A 20,357-nucleotide genomic window follows, 5' to 3' on the forward strand; every position below is an offset into this window, starting at 1 on the left:
CGATCTTCAACGTTGGATATATTGATCATATAACGATGCGCATTAATGAGTAACTCATTCAATTCTTGGTTTTGTTCGATTGTCTGGTTTAAAGTGTATCAATATAAGTAGTACATGTCACCTTAAAAAGTATATACCTGCACATGAGTTTCCAGGAAGCTTGTTAAAAACAAAGATAAATCCTGAACAAATTCCTGGTCATCATCATTACTATTTTCATATAATGAAGCAATATCTTTAGGAAATTATAATAAGCTGTGTTTATCATTAGTGCAGCAAAGGAGAAAAGGGATTGGTTACCTGTATCAAGCGGCATTATTATATTTACAGAGGACATTACTTGGCTAAACAAAGCAATTACTTTCTCAGTATGTTCGGCGTTGACAGGTAAGCTGCCTATTTCAGTGAGGCATTTGAGGGCAATATTACGATGATGTGGTGTCTGAAAGAACTAACGAGGCTGTATGAGATTAAAAAGACTAGTGGTTTATCGCCTTTCCTTTTCTCCCTCTTTTTTCTTTTTTTACCTTCCCAAGAAGTTGAATAAGATCTGTTTCAAATATATATCCAACTGGAATCCAACTTAGAAACCTCAATAGTGTATCTAGAGTCACCTTGACTAAACTTGTTTTGGTTGCTTTTTCTAATATTTCCACACATAAGTAAAATATTTCGGAAAATTCATCACATATTGATTGTCTAAGATTGGACGTTTTTAAATGTATCATTTGTTCTGCTGAATAATCAAATATTTCTTCACTAAAAAGACGTCATGAGGTAATAAACTCTTATTAAAATTCATTCACTTATACCTTAAAAGTTTCAATATAGTCATATTATTCTCGCATAATGTTAAATTGGTCTTGCTGGAGGATACGATTTCTGGAATAAAAGATGGCCAATGACGTGGCCAATCTTGTTTCAATATCTAATGATAAAATATTGATATACTATTTTACACTACATATACGCATTACCTGAACTAATACCATATTGAGCTTGTTTATGTAAGTACGTTCTTTGTTAAAATTTGCTTCATCCGAAGATATTTTGATGATAACATTGACAATAAAGTAACGAATAGCTGAGATAATAGATAGTTTTAGTGCTTTCTATGTGTGCTCTAATATTTACATACCATTTCTATTATCCGATGGTAAAGTGTTCCACCTAGTTTGAACAAACTTTTCCAAGATCTGTAATGCGATGAACTGTTTTGTTTTGTTTTATTTTTATTTTATTTTTTTGTATAATCAGTTACGAGCTATACAAAAGCTTTATTTGTGTACCTTTGTTTGAGGTAATTTAGATTGCTCAAGTATGCAATCAACTTGAGTCCAAGCATCGTCGTGATCTTGAAACTGAGTTAGGAGTTGTTGTGCCACTTGTTGCTTTTAGAAAATATTAGCAAAGCGTTATTGAGACAGATAATAGACTTACATCTAGTCCAGAACCAGTATAAAAAGTCAACACGATTTGATCCAATACAGAAACGTCAAGTTCCTTACTAAAGTCTATGATGATGTCTGTCATTATTTTGTCTTAGGGGAAAAAATACTTATTTATGCATTTTACCGTAACTTATTGTACAAATTCCCGGCACACCATTCGTGGGTGATGTTATTTTGAGCCAATCAGAGATAAGGGAAAGGTGGTTGCTCTTTTCTAGAAAAATAACTGAAAACAGCTATGCGATCTATATAATGTTCTTAAATCAAATGCTTTAAAATTTTACTAAAAAGTTTTATTGGCGCTATTAATAATGAAAAGATACAAATAAAATAAATCAAACATATACTGTTTTCAATAGGTAGATTAGGAAGATGAAGTCTTTGAGTCATTGTTACCAGAAGGAACATTTGTTGATATCGACCTAGATGAAGATGGTGTGGTCTCCACAGAGGCAATTATTGATCTTGATGCATTACTTCCAAGTGTTCTGACTCTTAAGACAATATCTTCTTCCGATTCAGGGAAATCTCTCCTTCCTCCAAATGCTTCAACAACAACAGGCGTGGTTTCAGCGGAGGCTACTGCCCTTTTTGAAGTTGAAAGAAGACTTTCTGATATTGAACGCACTGGTAAAGGCATTACTGGTCGACTTTTGCTAAATTCCGTAGCAGCAACTGGGATAGAGCCCTTTGTCCCATAAATATCCTTGTTGATTTCCGCTGTGGTAGACTCAGATATCTTTTCAGAAGGCTCTTCAATTTCAATGATTTCCATATCAACCTCGTAGCTTACCGTTTCGATATTAACATCATTGTTTTCAATCTCCAATATTTCTGGAACATGTTCAAAATTTTTTGTTTCGATTTCTGAACCTATATCTTCGACTTCTATTATATCCAAACTAAACTCGCGGCTCATCAGTTCTGTTTGTAAAGTTTCATCTTTTGTTTCCGTTGTCTCCTGAAAAATCTCACAACTTGATGTCTCCATTTTTGAGTCTTTGTCTAGAGCTTCTACTAAATCAAAACTAGCATCACGGCTCATGGACTCTGTTCTGAAAACATCATCGTAATAATCAATTATATCCAGACTGGTTTCACGGCTTAGTGTTTCAGTCTGTAAAACTCCTGTTGCCGTTACTTGTTCTGCAGACTTAGAACTAGTCATTACATCATCTGAAGCAACATCTTCAACTTCTATAATATCCAAGCTAATTTCGCGGGTTATTGCTTCAGTTGGTGAAATTTCATCTTCAATTTCCATAAACTCCATGCTGACTTCATCAGGTCTCACGGTGTCAGTATCAGAAACCTCTTCCTCAATCTCTATTATGTCCAAACTAATCTCACGACTCATCGGCTCAATCTTAAAAGATTCTTCAATTTCCATAACTTCTTCTGTAGCACCACTATCCATTGTCTCAACCTCTGAACCATCACCTTCAATCTCAATGACTTCCAAATAGACTTCATCATTCATTGTTTCAGCCTCTAAAACATCTTCTTCAATTTCCATCGTCTGCACAACACGCCTTTGGACTTCAGATTCAGTTTCTAAACTTTCAACTTCAATGACTTCTTGAAGCTTCTCGATATGCTGTATCAATTCCTGCAAATCACTATCAACTTCCAAAGTTTCAACAGTATATCTCCCAACACTGCGGCTGTCATAGATGGCTGAATCATAATTTTTGAGGTGAAGTTGTTCTTTATATACTGGTTGTTTGTGTATTTGATGCTTGATCATTTTAAGTTTATCATTGACTTCCTTTTGTTTTCCCTTATCTCTACTGCGTCTTCCCTTTGCTTCATCAAGAATTTCGATTGCTAATTCTCTAAGCTGTTCTCCAGCTTGTTCTTTTTGATTGTTGACAAATAGTACACCCACATCCGATTGCTCTATCTGAGCCTCATGAGACTGTTTTACTGCTGTTGATGAGCTTCCAACAATCCTTTCTATTATTTCGGTAATCTTCTTTTCACTTTCTTCCACTTTCTTTTCTTTGGCAAATCCTTGATACTTTTCCGTTCTCAGTTCATTATCTTGATTTGTTTCTCCTTTTTCAGTAGCTCTTTCTTGAGCAACTTGCTCTTTGTAGCTCTGTAGGTCATGGACTTGCGATGCATAAAATTGCTCTTCATATTCTAATGCCATAAGCTCTTTTTTCTCTTGAGGGGTTTCTATCATGTTTGTATCAAATATTTCAGCTTCCATTGCATCCTCAGCAATTGACTCTTCGTCAATGAACACAAATTCTTCCATTGTTGGTCTACGTCTTCTCTTTTCTTTAGTTATAAACCCAATTATTTCGTCTTCTTCTTTGGTACTTGTCTCCTTTTCAATTACTTCACTTTTTACTTGTACAGTAAACATATCCTCATCTGATATAGATACAATCTCTTCTCTTGCAGAAGGTTCAGTCACATCATTTCGCTCGATCACTGAAGGTTCCGATGGAGTTGTTACAGCAGCAGCATCTGCAGCAATTAAAAATTCGCTTTTCTTGATGTTTTCTTGTCCTGTGTGCTTTTTGCTTATCAAATGTGTTATATTCTTCTCCTTATCAACCATTTCTCCTTTAAATTTCCCAGCCCTCATGCTATCAACTGCTTTTTCAAAGAACTCTTTTGAAGTAGTATTAATTAAGTACTCTTTTTCATCCTCTAGAGCTTCTTTCAGTATTGCCACTTTATCCTCGTTCAAAATAGGCATTCTCTTATCAATCAAGTGTTCTTCATGATCTTTTTTCGCCAAATTTGCCCGTTGGATGGTTTCCCATTCTTCATCAGATGATGCTGATATCTTGTCTTTTGCAAATCCTTTATCAAGACTCTGTTCAAATTGCTCAACATGACTAACAACTTTCTTTGCAAAGGAGGCCTTGTCTTTCAGATGTCCGAATCCTGGAATATCATCCTCTTTTGGTTTGACAGCTTTATGCTCCCCCATCTCTAATGGCTCGTTCTTTTGATGTTGCGCTTGGCAAAGATCTCCTGTACTTTTGAATAGATCAACCTCTTTCACTTCTAGGATACTCAGTGGATTCAAGGTCGAAGGGGCTTCAGATTGTACAGGGGATTGATACGTTTTTAAGCTTTGACAGACATCGAAGTTTGATGTATTACTACTAGAATAAAAGTTGGATGATCCTGATGCTTTAGTTTGCTGATACAAATGAGAAGGTTTCTGGACAAGCTTCCCAGTGATATTCATTTCTGAGATTGACCATAATTTGTCACCATTGTTGTCCCGATCATTATCATCGTTAACCACAAGAGCATTGAGCCTTTTTTGTGCTTCTTTGATCACATCATTATTAAAATAAGTAGTATGTAAAGCTTCCTCTTCTTCTTTAATGTGTACTAAAGGTACTTCTTGAGCTTTTGTAGGTGTTTCTTCGTATCTTCTTTGAAACAAGGTACCTCTCGAAAGATCCAACTCGGCTTCCAAAAGCGACGCGATTGCTGTTTGCGGCTGAGTCATACTAAGTGATTCACGCTGCTGACGATACCTTTCCTTTTCCAATTCAATTTCATTTGATAAATTAGATGGCATACCGCGAATAATGGGAGTACGAGGAGATGATTGTCCTGAAATAAAGCTTGGCTCATCTTCCCAAACTGATTTGTATTCATGCATCATATCTTGCTTTTCTGTTTCCTGGGCTACTGCTCGGTTCAGAGCTTCTGTCAAGGATTGCCTGAGAACCATATTTTCGCTTTGTAATTTGAGCTTGGTTAATGCATCCATTGGATTCCACGTCTCGGTATGTGCTAATTCTAAGGATTCATTTAGACAATAAGAGGCCGATGGCAGAAAGTCTTCATTGGCTTTCTCAACCTTAAAATCATCGTCATTATATTCATGAAAATAGTTCATTTTTTCAAGTTCGGGTGTGACTGCAGCAGAGGTATAAGGTGTCTTTCGGCTGAAAACAGATGATGATGAATCAGTAGCAAAAAGCTTTGACGGTCGAGGAGTAGGCACTAGGCTTGGAAGGTCATTAAGAGGCCTTTTTCCAGAGAGAGAGCTACGTCGACTGGAAGCTACACTTGACCGGCGACTTCCTGAACGACTACTTACTCTGCTTGTACTGCAGCTTCCGTGAGGAGAAATTGTATAGCTTTGCAACCGGCTGGATGGCTTAAAGTTAATCGGAATAAGATCTCTTTCGCTAGTGTCGTCCTCATCATCTTCTTTGTGCAAGTCGGCGATAAAATCTTCGATCCTTGACTGAACAGAAGGGCTCAATGTTTCGTCAATAGCAAATTCATTAGCAACCTGTACTTCGGTATTAATTGATTTCTCTTGTTCCAAATGAACATCAAGATGATTGGTCTCTGCTTGTTCCGTCCTAATGTTTATATTATAAGGCTTGTTTTATAAATTACTGCAAACATGTTTACCATTCAGAATGTTCCTCCTGCTTCTCAGAACAGTGGCTTTCTTCACTAACAATGTGTACATTACGATCAGATATCTTGTCACACGTAACACTTTGTTCTTGTTTATCAATTTGATTGTTTTCCTTCCTTATTTCATTCTCTAAAAAAGAAAGAGCCAGATTAATCGTTCGGTTCCATAGTTATGTGTAACGTGATGATTACCAAAATGAGTCGTTTCGCGGTATTCATCTTGCCAGATACGAGTAGGGACAGGAAAATGTTGGGGATTCGATTCCCAAGGAAATGAGTGATGATTACTTTGAGCTTCAAAAAGTAGTATTTTCTCCTTTTCTTGTATTGAATGATGAATATTAGTATTTTCATGGACCTCCTCTTGATTACAATCCTTAATCTTTGTTTCTTGTCTAAATTGAGCGTATTCGGGTTTCATCATAATGTCGGGTTCAGGCTGGAGCACAGGTGCAACCCAAACATGCTGCTGCTGATCATCGATAGATTGGTCCCAGACATTTCTGTAGCTGGATAAGTCGGGAATATCAGCCCCAAGACATCCAACGTTAGGTGGATCTTCATGAGCGGGATCCCAGTGAATCATAGTATAAGGCTCTTCTTGTTGAAGATGATAAACTTTTCTCTGATGATCATCATGGTCTTGATAATAGTTCTAAGAATGACGATGAACATAAATATGAAGAGAATGCTTTTTTGTTTTTTGTTTACCTGTTCACTAATTGATTTTAATTCCTGTTGTAACCAATCCGGTTGTGTTAACGTGATAGTAGATAAAGGAGGCATAGGGTTGATTTGCCTTCTGCTATCATTTATGTTGTATTCTTCATTTGCCCATGCATTCTTTATTGCTTCGCTAGTAAATGGAATGATAGGACTTGTTTGAAATCCACTATCATATCGTAAATCATCAAAAAGTAAATTACATGGTGATTTCTATACATAAAGTGAGTATTTAAGACAACTGAAGATTGATCCTTCACTTGCCTTTCCATAGTATTTATCCCAGGTATCCCACCATGTTTGAACCATTTTGCTTGTGCCTTCCCAAGCATCACCCATAGGTAATACTTTTCCATCTGCAAATCGTTGATATTTCCAAGGTTTGTTTTGTCCAATGAAATGGGCGATATGAATGTTATTTCCATATTGTATTTGTGCCGGAGCGTAACTAAGCCAAATAAAGATAAATGAAAATGCTTTTTATACGTGTATATTCATTCCCTCCACTTACCCATATTGAGCTGTTGGTGTCGTATTAAACGTGAATGGAAGTCGATGAAAAGGTGTCTTAGGCCATGAACTGAAATAAGTATTTAAAAGTCCTTGGTCTCCTCCTACGATAGCAAAAGAAATTAACAACAATTTTCTTAAAAATATTTTTCTTTCCCTTTTACCATCAAATGAACCTTCTTTAGCTGCAAGTTGTAAAAGATCGCTGTGTATCTTCTTAGAAGGCTTTGCTACAAATACACCAGAGTTAAAACAATCGGGCCAGCCAGCGTCCGGTGCAGCAGAAAAGGATGGCCTGTCAAACAATGAATCAATATTTTGAAGTGGCAATGTATCTGCATCCAAAAAAACAATCTTGCTGTATTGAGTTAAAGACCATAGATGAATCTTTGTGAATGTGATATCCAAATCAGGCCGCCCAAGAAGTTCAAGGTTTCCATAATCATTTGAACGTAAAGTGTTGACGGGAATGACAACATAAAGCTTTGAAAGAAGTGTCTGGACGTGACCAGAGACGTTGGGCGTCACTAGACAGACTTTATCTTTCTTGGAACCCAGTTCACGTAAACGGTGGGCAATGATCAAGGCTCCAGGTGCATAGGCATCTGTAGCGACAAGTGTAATAAACGCTTCCATTTGAGCTATGAAAATTAAAAAAATAAAATAAAAATAAAAGGATGAGGAACATGAAATGTACAAAAATAGTGATTCCTTATGCCGAGTATTCTGGGTTTCAAGGTAAACGCCAAACATAAAAAAAGCAAAATGTTTGATTGGGTGAGAGTTCAAAAAAAGAAAAGGCCTGAGCTCGCCCATCCTCCACTTGTGCCTGAATCTTCCAAATTTGATAAATAATGGATTTTTAGAGCGAATGACTTAATAGTTGTTTATTCATTATCATGTGCAAGTCAAAAGAGATCTAGGCCAAGGACTTCAAAGAAGCTTTAAATGACCAGTTACCTGATCAATCAATTCCGCTGGTCCTAAACAAAACGCTTTCAATGTTTTCCTTTTTTTTTTGTCACTTTTGTAACTAACCTGGTCCAACACCTAAGACTGTACGAGATCCAGCGGCAATTTGTGTACGACCTGCATCTTGAATAGTTTGTGCTGGTAAGCCAAGGCTAAGAGCAATGGCTTGTAATTCTAATCTATTTTTTTTTATATGTAAACATCGTAAACACTTGCATATGCACATTTAATTTACAATTTATCTTCACTATCACATTTAAGTGCAACCTTAGCTTGACCGGAATATTCCCAAGCCTTCAAGATCTGAAACAAGTAGAAATATCAGAAGCCTTTCGTTTTTTTAAATTTTGCTTACCTCAGGATTCACAATCTTGACAGCCTTATAACAAGCCAATGTTGCATGTCCACACTAACAATAAGCTTTATAAGATATACGATATCAAGTTTAGTAATTATTCTTACTTGTGCAGCAATTTTGCCTTTTGTCATGCCAAGATCGGATCGCACAACAAGTGTCTATAGAAAGATAAGCTATATTTGTATTTTAACACGAGACTTTTTCTTACTAATTTAAAGTTATCATAGTTTTTAGCATCTATTTTAGCTTCAGGAAGTGGATCGAGCTCTTCTTCTTCTTCTTCTTCATTATTATCCTCACTTAATGATTCCTTTACTTGTTCATGAGTTTCCTTTTTCGTAAATATTAGTCATATGCAAAATGAGCGTGTTTTTCTTTAATTTCATACTTTAGAGACTACCGATTTTCCTATAAAGTAACCAGTGAGTAAAGAAACGATGGCAGTAGCTGCAATAGTAGGCACGTCCAAGTTTTTCATGAAAGAAATCTACAAACTTCATTTTTTTTTTTACACGGAAAGTTGTGACTTTTCACAGTTTGCAAGCCTTTTTTGAAAAAAAAAAAAAAAAAAAAAAAAAAAAAAAAAAAAGACTAGATAAAGAGTGAACAAGAGTGTGGACAAGAGTGGATATGATATAACTCTAGAACAGGCAGTTTGTATGTTTTTTGGTGAAGGATTCAACGAAATCAATAAATCAATTCTTGTAAAAAGAATTGATGAAATGAAAGACATCGATGTTTGTTACATTGATGATCCAACAGACCCTGCTTTGGTTTTCCTCGAAGTGATTCATGCCAAACCTCGCAAATTTACTAGATACATTACGCCTTCAAAGATGTATCCTGAAAAATCAAATTTTGAGAATAATAACTGAATTATAAATAGGTAAGTAATTATGAAATATAACAAAAATCAATTCCAATTCATAATTCAATCTTATAAATCTTTAGATTATATTTTTTGGAAGTCAATTTCGTATTTATTAAACCGTGTCCATAACCGGAAAAGTTTAATAAAACAAATAAAAATAGCTAAAAAACCGATCACCTTGATCTTTGGACACAACTTTTCCTGCGAGTAAAATTTTCCAAAGCTTTCGGATCATATAAAAGTCGATCTCTTTGGAATAGCTTGACTTCATTTTGGAAAGGAAGATGATCAACTATGATCATTTCCAAAGTTGCCATTATCTCTATTGAAAGTCATAATCTTCTTTAGCATATTCCTAAAATTTATAATTAATATGTATATATTATATATCTTACTGGACAAAGCTTCGAAGATCATTGACGTCCGTGGCAATTCCTACAAAGTCTAGAATGACAAGACATACATTTTTTGTGGCTGCAATATAAGAAATCATATCTGTAATAAAGGCAAATCAAGTTTAGTTTTTTTTTTTTTTTTTTTTTTTTTTTTTTTTTTTTTTATATATATATATATATATATAAGATCTGATTACTTACTGTGCATTGCCATCAACATTTTCTAACCGTTTTACAATTCCAAGTTCTTTTGTGTCCCTTGTCAAAATTTTTTCTGATAGAGAGGAACGCGGAGACACGAAAACCTTTTTTATCGAGGACCTTTTAACAAGTCGTTCAATTATGGCTTATAGCAATCGAATTCTAGTATCTTCATCTTCACTTCCAATAGATTTCCTAGAGTAACCTACGATTTGATAACCTTCTTTTTATAAGTTTCTGATATATTCTTGGTAGCGAGGCAAATACGTAGCAATGCTTTCAGCAACATTATCTAAATGATAAATTTGTGCAAACATTTACATCAATCATTATCGATAAATTCACGCTTTATAACGTATAAAACACGAGTCCAATCTTTTCAGTTTTGGTCTTTGTCCTTTTCCTTGACACGGCAGCCTTCATAAAGTTAATGTTGCGTCTGATACACCATTGCACAAATACACTGCATGATTTATCATCAAAGAAAGAAGTGTATCCGGATACGACAGCCAATATTTCTTTCATAGTAAGATTTTTCATGTCATACACTTCATCATTACACGGGCTATATGGTAAAAAAAAAGTTTTGTTCAAAAACGTTATGATCATGATTTCAGATACTATAACAGAAAATATTAAACATCAGTATTCAATTACAAACCAAATATGGATATGACTTACTCGGTTGTGCCTGGGGTGCATCTGTTACAGTAATCGCTCTATTTAAGAGTCTGTTTTAAGGGTATTTTGCTGGTAACATAAGCCTGTTTCACCAAAGTTCATGATGTCTACAGGATCATATGGCCCAAGGGATTCTTTTATCTTCCTCAATTCGTTCTGAATGTTTTCAGAAGTCAAGTTGAGGATAGCGTGTTGTTGTTAGACTTTTGCCACTATTGACAACATTATTATTACTATATAACGTTTCAGCATTTTTGAGAATGCTTGATATAGTCTGCTGGGCAAGTGGTTGATCTAAATTGAATTTCTTCATAGCCCATTCACCTAATTCTGTTTGATTAAGCTGGCCAGTAGCATTTTGATCCAAAAGCTCAATTTTTTGAGAAATAAAGGCGTACACGTTTATAGATAGAATCTAGAAAGGGAAAATAAATTTCATTATGTCATCTATTTATTCTCATCAAAATTATTTTAAGCCTACAACTCGTATGTTATCTTTCCAGCAACTTTGATCAAGTCTTAAGCAATTTTTAATTTGTTAATGTCTTTACACAATTACCAAATCTATACCAATCGACAGTGGCCTATGTGGAAACATGTTGTACAAACATGTCTATAATGTAGCTACAATACATATTAAGTGATTTCAATTTTTTAACAGCTACGAATTTCGATTTAAGGGTATGTTCTATTTAAGAGTGGATATTCCAAAAAATTTTGGCCACCCTTAAATAGAGCGACTACTGTACGAGAAATTATTGTTTCGATAGCGAATAGCTTCTCATCAATAACAAGATCCATGGGCTCAACTCTATTCTTATCAGCAACATGACCTTGTCCATCTTCGTAAAGTAATTGCATACTCATATCTTATGTCTGTAAAATAAATTGCAAATAGGAAAAAAAAAAAAAAACTTGGCATATACAACTCAGTCAATTTTTGTGCCGTTTTACCGGAAGATATGTAATTTATGTACAAAAGAAAGATGTTTTTCGTATAAATGAATCATGTTTTTATTTACTGAATCATTTTTTTTTAGTTATGCCATGACCTGTCCTTTCAAAAAATAAAAAAGACTTTTTATAAAATTAAAATTCCAAAAAAGGCATAATTTTAAACCCAAAGAATGGTAGACATTTATAAAGTGTAACTTGTCAATATACTTTCTCGTTCCTGTTTCTCTCTTCTTTCTTTAATGTAAACTTAATATCTGTTTACTAATATGGAGGACAAAAGATGTACGATAGGATCAATCCTGAGCCATTCTGGTGACTATATTTTACAAATGGATCCTGAATCAACCGTATCTTCTATTATCCCTCCGCATCATGATCCTATCAAAAGCATTGATATTTGTTATTCTTATCAAAGCCCGGATCAACAACATCCTGTTTTAAACATAGATGCTTTAAATACTCTTTTGAATGATAATTATTTAAAGCAACAACAACAATTGGAAGCTAAATTGGTTGATCTTTTACGAGATGAAGAAACATTTTGTGGAAAGGATATCATTAAGGTAAACGAGCTATAGTAATAGTAACAGTCAAATATATGAACCACAAAAGATAGGATCCTTTTAAATTAAGTCAAAGAATGATTGATAGATACACCTTTTATTCTCCTGAGTTTGGATCATTCAAAAGTCAAACCTTCAGGCATTTACTTGTAGCAACTCCATACAATACTACAACAATATCAGAGCTCTTGGTGAATACGACTAACTGGTGGATTGATATATACGCCCCTACAAATGAAGAAATGAGATCCATTAGCAAGGTAAAAATGTATGTTTGCTAGTTTTTATAGTTATTAACTGAAGGGTAGGTTTTCTGTATTCATCCTCTTACAACTGAAGATATCCAGGCACAAGAACCTCGAGAAAAGTGTGAAATTTTTCAAAACTACATGTTTATCAGTTTTCGAACCTTTGATCAAAACATTGATAGCCCTAACTATCTTGATGCAGTTAATTTTTATATTGTCGTCTTTAAGGATGGTATATTGACGGTAATTTACCCCTTTCTATTTAATGTGAAAATACTTATTCTATTAGTTTCGTTTCCACGAATTAAATCATTCACATAACGTTCGACGACGTATTCATCAACTTAAAGACTTTATTAAAGTGACACCAGAATGGATTAATTATGCATTGATTGATGATATCACGGATGGGTTTGCGCCTCTAATTGAGCATACAGAGCTAGAAGTGGACTCAGTTGAAGATCTTGTCTTAGTCTTGAATGGATCAGAACAAAATGATATGTTGCGAAGAATTGGTAGTTGCAGAAAAACAGTGATGAAGTTATTGCGACTTTTGGGGCCGAAAGCAGATGTACTTCGAAGCTTAATTAAGCGTTATGAAGATAGGGCAAAGGAAATGGAATATGTGATGTCACTGGAAAATACTACAAAAGAGACAGAACTTGATGAAGTCAAAGCACATCATGAAGTGACCCTTTACCTTGGAGACATTCAAGGTATAAACATAAACTTGCTGCAAAGCAATAACACTAATAATAATAATGTAGACCATATAATAACTATGTTACAAAATGTAAATCATTATGACTTAGTTCTTGGCCGTGCTCACAGGAACTATCTTGGTCAAATAACAATAGAACTTTCTCAGTCTGGTAACAATACAAATGAAGTCATTAATAGATTGACTTTTTTTGCTACTATTATTATTCCTTTGGTAAGTGCTGGTAATAATATTTTGATTATTAATATTTATTTTTATGTATAGAACCTGATTAGCGGTTTATTTGGTATGAATGTTGCTGTACCAGGCCAAAATGAGAAAGATTTAGCCTGGTTCTTTTGGATTGTTTTAGGAATGTTAGTATATGTCGTAGCATCGATTGCTGTCGGAAAACGAACAGGATTTTTATAGACTACATAGAGTAATAAAGATATATTTATTCTATTTTGGTATCCAATTACAATGACCAGCTAATATCAATACGCCCTGTACTCAGAGAACCCAATTTTTTGAATGCAGCACTGCTCATATCTACATCCCCCTTTGAACAACTAGGACATGTGTCTACCACTTTTAGCTTTACAGATCCCTTCTTACTCTTTACAGTGATCGATTTCCCACAATATTTCTTGCTATCACCCATCAATTCAGAAGAAAGGGCAGCAACCATGTCAGAGTCTGAACTAGTTTCGCCGCAAGAGCCTAAACCAACTTGATAAAATGTACCATCACCCGTCAAAAGAGAGCGTGATTCAATAGGAGCAGCTTGAATACACGTTAAAAGAGCAAGAAGAGAACCAAGAGTACATAAAGATTTCATAGCAAAACAATAAAATGATCAGCGCGCGTTTGAAAGACGATGAATAAGAAGCAAAGAAAACCCAAAGAAAAAAAAAAAAAAAAAAAAAGAATGCTTAAATAGATGGTAGGGTTCCCTTGAAAACGGAATCAAAAGATATTGGCCTAAACACGTATTGAAACAAATCCAAACTCGTTTTAGTTTAACTTGTTTGAATCAGCCAGTCAAATTGCTTGTTCATAAATTAAAAAATATTTATTATTATTCCTTTGCTGTTGACAGCTTTTCTAATTCTTCTGCCAATTTGTCTATTTCTTTATCATTTTCTTGTACAATCAGACTTTCTGACTTCTCTTGTCCTTCCTCCATCAATTCCTTCCAAATTGATTTAAGCTTCTTGTGCCCCTTAATATACATTTGGTCTAGCTCCTTATCCCAACCTAACAAATTTGCTAATTTCTCTATGCCTTCATCACAAGATCCCAAATATGACGCATCCCGATTTAAACCATATTTCCAACGAAAATCAAATCCGCTTATTCTAGAGCGATAGCACCCTACCAACTCTCTATTGATCAATAGTCTAGGTACTGTGTCCGCTACATCATCAATTAGTGATGCAAATGGTTGAACTTGTAGACTTGTCCCAATAACAATTAATAAGTCTGCTTTTTCGTAATCCTATCATTTTGTTTTTAATAAAATACAACTATATGGTTTGTTTTCTTTTACCGATAAGTGATCATGAAATCGTTTTGGTAAACTTTCTCCAAAGAATGTAATGTCGGGTTTAATCAGTCCTTTACAGTCTTCACATCGAGGCACTTTGCCTGCTAAAGAATGTTTTCTCACCATATCGCTATTCGCTTTTGTTTTACACTCAATGCATGAGGCAGTAGCGAAACTTCCGTGTGCTTCCACGATATATTCTTCATCCAGTCCAGTCATTCTTTCAAGTGTATCGATGTTTTGTGTAAAATTTCTCAACAGGAGTCCTTTTTCTTGCAATAGTTTGATGAAATAATGTGTTTTGGTAGGCAAGTATCGACCAGGGTATAATTCCTTTGCTAATGCATAAAATGGCTCTGGTGTTTCCTTTTATATGATGAGGATCGTATGTCTACTCTTTTTATAATATAACCTTACCTTAAAATAATCAATATCAAATACAGCTTCAGCATAAGGAAGATTGAATCGTTGAAGATTATGATATAGGCCAGTTTCTTTACTTCGAAAATCAGGAATTCCAGCAGCTGTTGATATGCCTGCTCCAGTCATAACAATAACATTCTTAACTATAAAATGATCTTCAGATTACAGAATCGTATAGATCTATAAAAAGAGAACCTACCCTCTTTCTCTCTAATATATTTCGCAATAGACTCTAAATCAGCTTTTTGTAAAATTCCTTTTTTTGGCATTGCTTGTAATCAATGATAATCTCATCAAAAAGAAAAAAAGAAAAAAAAAGAAAAAAAAGTCTTTATAGCCTCCACCTTTTTTATTTGACAAGTAATCTATTCATTACGTAATGGTTTTTTCATTTCGATTTTTATATATAAAAAGATGAAGGAGGAAACAGAGTAGTCTGAATTGAGTTACTGGTAAAACCAGCCTCATGTATTGCACTTCATAGCATTTCCGCCCACAGACCGTTACAATAATCCCTTCTGCTCCACAAGATTCCCATCATAAAAATCATTGGTTTACAGAAGCAAAAGGGTTATATTTTCTGGTAGCACTGCCCCCGTTTTCACAGGTTGTCCAGCAAAGACATTTAGCGGCTTTTCTCAGACCTTCCCACGGGTTGTATAAAAGAATAAAATCTTTTTGTATGTTTGCCCGTATACATAAGCTTGCCACCTCCTTAAAGGAAATAAAAGGGGAAACAAGAGAACACGCTATTTATATATTTATTAATGGGAAAAATTTTCAATGAGCGTCATCAGTCACGAGAAGTGGCTTTGTGCATCAACCTCTTTAAAAATGAACATGTTCGAACCTTCTCTCTTTTTTATAGTTAATGGTTAAAAGGAGATGTTTGAGTGTAAAGAATATTTACTAGTAGGCTTTCTTGTCCTTTTTGTATTTTGAAAATATATGAAGAAAGGAAATAAAGCTATCTTTTTCAGTTATTGAATAATTAAAGCATCTATCTCTCCAAAGTGAAGGTACAACTACATTTCTAAACGCGGTTCAATTACAATTACACATTGTATTGAGAGAAGGGTTATATTTATTATTTTCTTTAATTTGATTGGATATTGATTTTAAATACAGATAATCTTTCACTTTCGACACGTAATGATTAAACGTACCTCTTTTTTGTTTATTAAACTTTTAAACAAAAATGGCTGTTCAAATTATTAACAATGCAAGCGAATTTCAAAACGAATTAGCCTCTTCACCAGAAAGACTTGTTGTTGCTTATTTTACTGCTGCTTGGTGGTAATAAAAAAATTATGCACCGTAAAACGCGTGTTTACTTTTATATAATGTAGTGGACCATGTAAAATGATTTCTCCTTTCTATAATCAACTTCCAGCAAAATATCCACAAGTAAAATTCCTCAAGATTGATGTAGATAAGGTTAAAGATGTATCTCAAGCTTGTGGTGTTACTGCAATGTAAGTGAAGATGAGAGACAAATGGTTTCAGTATCTGAATAGTGTATTAGGCCCACCTTTCAATTTTATAAGAATGGCAATAAAGTAACCGAGATGAAGGGAGCTAACCCTAAGCAACTTGAACATTATGTTCAACAGCAATCTGGTGCACAAGGAGAAGCCAGCGGTAGTTCTAGCTCAAAGAAGAACTTTGGTATTCCAGGCCATGTAAAAAATAATAAAGAAAAAAAAAAGAAAAACGACAATTTATATATTTTGTTCTTTTCATATAGAGTGATTTGACATCTCACATCACAGGAAATCAAGTAGATGCCTTAAATCAACAAACTGAAAATAACGTGAAAAATATTTTTAAAGAGGATGATAGTTATTTAGAAAGTGATGTTGATGAACAACTCATTATCAGTGTTCCGTTCAACCAACGTAAAGACTTGATGGATAATCCTTTTTATTTATAATTAACAATCTATTTTTAGCTGTCAAGGTTCATTCCTTGAAATTCAAAGTTCCTAATACAGCCAATGCACCTAAAACAGTCAAGCTGTACACCAATCGACAAGCATTGGGTTTTGATGATGCAGATTCGATCAGTGAAACGCAAACCATTGAACTCAGTCCAAAGGACTTTGAAGAAGATGCTATTGTGAACTTGAGATTTGTTAAATTCCAAAATGTGACTCATATTACTTTGTTTGTGGTTGATAACCAAGAAGATGAAGAGACAACACAGATTCAGCAACTTATCTTCATCGGCACTCCTGTTGAGGTAATTATTATGAAAAAGTCTATATTCACATGTGCTAATATAAAAAACATAGGCTACCAACATGAATGATTTGAGCAAGGAAGAGCACTAAATAAAATTGTGTTTTATTATTTAATAATCGTCCTCAATCACCCATTCTATAATTTCTTCTATTTCTTCTTCCTCCTTTGTTTTTGTGTGATAGCCGGGCAAGTTCCACTTCTTGTGAATCATCAACAGAGCCAAAAGTACAGGTAAATGAACTATACTTCCAAAGAACAATTGTTTGGCTGATTTGTCATTACTATTATCTTTATAAGTGCTCATTCCTTTAAAGTGATCATTGTATACCTTTTTCGCCAGAACTTATAAGCGCCATAAAGTAAAGCACCATTTACCACGGATGAATCTGCCGCAAACCACCATGAGGTCAAATCTAAATAAGGTACAGCAAAGCAGAGAGGAAACATAGCAAGACTATACCGCAAGGAAACACGCGCATTTAATTTAGGATCTGTCACGGCCATCATACGATATCCAGCCTTTGAATAGTCTTCTCTCAGATTCCAAGCGAGTGCATTAAAATGAGGAAATTGCCAGCAGTAAAGCAAACCGCCGAGGACCCAGGCACCGGGATCGAGCAGATTATTAGTCACGGCTGTGTAGCCCATCATGGGAGGGATCGCTCCAACCACAGACCCAGCCCATGTGTTTGCAATCGACATCCTCTTCATGGGGGTATAGACAAGTGTATAGAGGGCAATGTTGGATGCGCCCAAGAGAGCCGTGATTGGATTCACCAAAGTTGCAAGGCAGGTTATACCAGCGGCCCCAGTCAAGATACCAAAACCAAAGGCATGAGTTTGGGAAAGCGCTCGCCTACCTAAAACTCTATTTCGGGTTCTTAGCATTTGTGCATCGTAAGGTGTCTCGATCCATTGATTAATGGCATTGGCTGAACCTATGCAAAGACCGGTGCCAATAGTAGTTGCGACGAGAGTTGTCACTGTCGACTCGCCTGGTGCAAGTGCATAGCCTGTCATAGCCGTAAGAGTTACTAGACCAGCTAGCTTGAATTTGATGAGCTCTTTATATAAAAGTGGGAGCTTTGAAAGAGGTGGAGGCGACTGAATGATTTTGTATTTTGTTACGCGATTTGAGTTATTTACATGATGTCGTTGGTAAAGTGAAGGATAAGTGGCAAAGACTCTTATTGAACAAGTTGTGTTGAGTTTGGTTTTTATAGACAATGCTTGTCTAAGGAATTTTGTTTGCAACATGTCAAAAGTAATTGAGGCAGAAAAAAAAAAAAAAAAACAGCTGATGCACACAAAAGAATTTATTTTACAACCCCAGCTACTCTGAATTTTCCAATACTTCATCAATGCCTTCATTTACAGGCTTTAATTGATCAACGGTAGTACTGTTATGTTTGGATAAATGTCCAAAATGTTTTGAGAGGGTAACCATATTAACAGCCTTTTTGAAGGTACGACGAGCATTGAAGTTGGTACGCAAGTTGGGTAGTAAGTCTTCTTTATCAGAATAGCCTGTTTCCTTTTCGGTTAACCATACGTGTTCAAGAGCCTGATGTGCAGTAATACGTTTCTCGACGTCAATTGTTAAACAACGCTCAATAAAGTTTTTAGCTAATAATAAAGTTTAATGTTCTCCTATTGACATTTTATACTATTATGTTACCTTGTGTGCTAATGCCATCCCAGCATGGATCATCAAAGTTATAGTCAGCGTTCATTATAGCATTCATTTCCTCAATGTTATTAGCTCCTTCGAATGGAGTATATCCTGATAATAAGAAGTAAGTGATTACGCCAATAGCCCACATATCACTAATAAAAGTATATTAGTTTGATTCAATACATACACCCCTTTCTTACACAGGTTTTCCATGACCAGTCTTTTTAAATATCTCAGGTGCCATGTATCCAGGTGTTCCACAAGTTGTTTTGAGTGTATGAAACTTATCAGTGTCAATAATACGGGATAATCCAAAGTCAGCAATAAGTAAATCTGAATCCTCATCACGTTCACGGAATAAAAGGTTTTCTGGCTATAAACATACCATCAACATTTCATCTCGCCAATAATATCACTTTTTTTTTTCTCTACCTTTAAATCTATAATGAAAAAGAGGTTGTACTTTAATAAAAAAACCCCCTCCCTTTTAAATAATATACATACCACGATGCACAATGCCATTATTATGTAAATATTCAACTGCGGTACAAATAGTTCTAACAATATGAGCAGCATCCTTTTCAAAATAGCTACCCTTTTCACAAATACGATCGAATAATTCGCCACCTGAAGCTAAATCTGTCACCAAATACACTTGCACAAACATATTAGACTACTTTTTTTGTATTTTTTTTTTTTTGCTTACAATTATTAAGCGTTTCAAAATAATCAACTAAACTCAAAATATTCTTATTTCCCTGAGAGATTCGCTTCAAGATATTGATTTCATTTCGAATCATATGCTCACGTCCTTCCATCAACTTTTTGTTGATAATCTTGACAGCATAATACTTACCAGTTTCGATCTATGTTTATCTTAAATGTAAAATATAACAGGTTTTATTGTTTTTATTATTGTTCTATTCAGTTTACATGCATAGCCTCTATTTTTTTTTTTATTCAAGAAAAACAAGGAGAGTGAGGAGAAGGATTTTGTGCTTGCATAAACTATAATAAATTACCTTTGACCGTTGCGTAAGTACCGCTGCCAAGTACTCTACCGGTTTTATATTTACATGGTACAGTTACAGGAGCACGAGACATTTTTGTATATAAAAAGAATGAACAAGAAGAAAAAATATTGGCTCTGTTTTTTTGGATTAAAATGCGCTTAGCCACTATCCATCTACACAATGATAAGTCGGTTACACTTCTTTTTTTTTTTTTTTGTCCGCTTTCATCTCTTGCTTACTCTTTTGCTCCCTTTATTCTGGTCTATTTTATGGTTGTTCATATTTTTATACCCCGAAAGAATCCAATTTTTAATTACTGCCCTTACGTTGCATATATAAAAAAGATAAAGGCTCGCTTTTATTTAATCCATGCGATGTTCTCCTAATCAACTTCACTATCCTCCCCAA

At 34.8% G+C, this 20,357-nt stretch overlaps 10 protein-coding genes across 10 annotated transcripts; 2 read left to right on the top strand and 8 right to left on the bottom strand.

The window, feature by feature from the left end:
* Nucleotides 1-1,815: 1,815 nt before the first annotated feature.
* RO3G_14174 (uncharacterized protein) lies at nt 1,816-7,736 on the bottom strand (the record flags this gene model as incomplete). The annotated part of the gene is made up of 7 exons (XM_067668758.1): nt 1,816-5,806; nt 5,859-5,997; nt 6,060-6,522; nt 6,579-6,759; nt 6,886-7,038; nt 7,102-7,204; nt 7,265-7,736. The coding sequence occupies 7 exons, from the start codon at nt 7,734-7,736 to the stop codon at nt 1,816-1,818; spliced, it is 5,502 nt and encodes a 1,833-aa protein (XP_067524859.1).
* A 397-nt stretch (nt 7,737-8,133) lies between these two features.
* Nucleotides 8,134-8,908, bottom strand: RO3G_14175 (uncharacterized protein; the record flags this gene model as incomplete). Its single annotated transcript, XM_067668759.1, has 6 exons — nt 8,134-8,251; nt 8,308-8,375; nt 8,428-8,481; nt 8,535-8,588; nt 8,639-8,761; nt 8,819-8,908. 6 exons carry the CDS (start codon nt 8,906-8,908, stop codon nt 8,134-8,136), a joined length of 507 nt encoding a protein of 168 aa, XP_067524860.1.
* Nucleotides 8,909-9,589: 681 nt separating this feature from the next.
* RO3G_14176 (uncharacterized protein) lies at nt 9,590-9,916 on the bottom strand (the record flags this gene model as incomplete). The annotated part of the gene is made up of 3 exons (XM_067668760.1): nt 9,590-9,656; nt 9,697-9,745; nt 9,898-9,916. 3 exons carry the CDS (start codon nt 9,914-9,916, stop codon nt 9,590-9,592), a joined length of 135 nt encoding a protein of 44 aa, XP_067524861.1.
* Nucleotides 9,917-10,245: 329 nt separating this feature from the next.
* Nucleotides 10,246-10,830, bottom strand: RO3G_14177 (uncharacterized protein; the record flags this gene model as incomplete). The annotated part of the gene is made up of 3 exons (XM_067668761.1): nt 10,246-10,462; nt 10,579-10,616; nt 10,813-10,830. 3 exons carry the CDS (start codon nt 10,828-10,830, stop codon nt 10,246-10,248), a joined length of 273 nt encoding a protein of 90 aa, XP_067524862.1.
* Nucleotides 10,831-11,864: 1,034 nt separating this feature from the next.
* On the top strand, nt 11,865-13,478 carry RO3G_14178 (uncharacterized protein; the record flags this gene model as incomplete). Its single annotated transcript, XM_067668762.1, has 6 exons — nt 11,865-12,098; nt 12,152-12,358; nt 12,407-12,589; nt 12,636-13,062; nt 13,159-13,280; nt 13,332-13,478. 6 exons carry the CDS (start codon nt 11,865-11,867, stop codon nt 13,476-13,478), a joined length of 1,320 nt encoding a protein of 439 aa, XP_067524863.1.
* A 46-nt stretch (nt 13,479-13,524) lies between these two features.
* Nucleotides 13,525-13,887, bottom strand: RO3G_14179 (uncharacterized protein; the record flags this gene model as incomplete). Its single annotated transcript, XM_067668763.1, has 1 exon — nt 13,525-13,887. One exon carries the CDS (start codon nt 13,885-13,887, stop codon nt 13,525-13,527), a length of 363 nt encoding a protein of 120 aa, XP_067524864.1.
* A 240-nt stretch (nt 13,888-14,127) lies between these two features.
* On the bottom strand, nt 14,128-15,287 carry RO3G_14180 (uncharacterized protein; the record flags this gene model as incomplete). The annotated part of the gene is made up of 4 exons (XM_067668764.1): nt 14,128-14,547; nt 14,599-14,961; nt 15,013-15,161; nt 15,218-15,287. The coding sequence occupies 4 exons, from the start codon at nt 15,285-15,287 to the stop codon at nt 14,128-14,130; spliced, it is 1,002 nt and encodes a 333-aa protein (XP_067524865.1).
* Nucleotides 15,288-16,216: 929 nt separating this feature from the next.
* On the top strand, nt 16,217-17,350 carry RO3G_14181 (uncharacterized protein; the record flags this gene model as incomplete). Its single annotated transcript, XM_067668765.1, has 6 exons — nt 16,217-16,314; nt 16,368-16,493; nt 16,544-16,700; nt 16,766-16,916; nt 16,970-17,259; nt 17,312-17,350. The coding sequence occupies 6 exons, from the start codon at nt 16,217-16,219 to the stop codon at nt 17,348-17,350; spliced, it is 861 nt and encodes a 286-aa protein (XP_067524866.1).
* A 20-nt stretch (nt 17,351-17,370) lies between these two features.
* Nucleotides 17,371-18,281, bottom strand: RO3G_14182 (protoheme IX farnesyltransferase; the record flags this gene model as incomplete). The annotated part of the gene is made up of 2 exons (XM_067668766.1): nt 17,371-17,542; nt 17,590-18,281. The coding sequence occupies 2 exons, from the start codon at nt 18,279-18,281 to the stop codon at nt 17,371-17,373; spliced, it is 864 nt and encodes a 287-aa protein (XP_067524867.1).
* A 313-nt stretch (nt 18,282-18,594) lies between these two features.
* RO3G_14183 (uncharacterized protein) lies at nt 18,595-20,040 on the bottom strand (the record flags this gene model as incomplete). The annotated part of the gene is made up of 7 exons (XM_067668767.1): nt 18,595-18,887; nt 18,940-19,088; nt 19,137-19,309; nt 19,369-19,376; nt 19,441-19,590; nt 19,643-19,802; nt 19,993-20,040. 7 exons carry the CDS (start codon nt 20,038-20,040, stop codon nt 18,595-18,597), a joined length of 981 nt encoding a protein of 326 aa, XP_067524868.1.
* Nucleotides 20,041-20,357: the final 317 nt, after the last annotated feature.

This window comes from Rhizopus delemar, genomic scaffold (genome assembly GCF_000149305.1).
Source record: "Rhizopus delemar RA 99-880 supercont3.13 genomic scaffold, whole genome shotgun sequence".
NCBI lineage: Eukaryota > Fungi > Mucoromycota > Mucoromycetes > Mucorales > Rhizopodaceae > Rhizopus > Rhizopus delemar.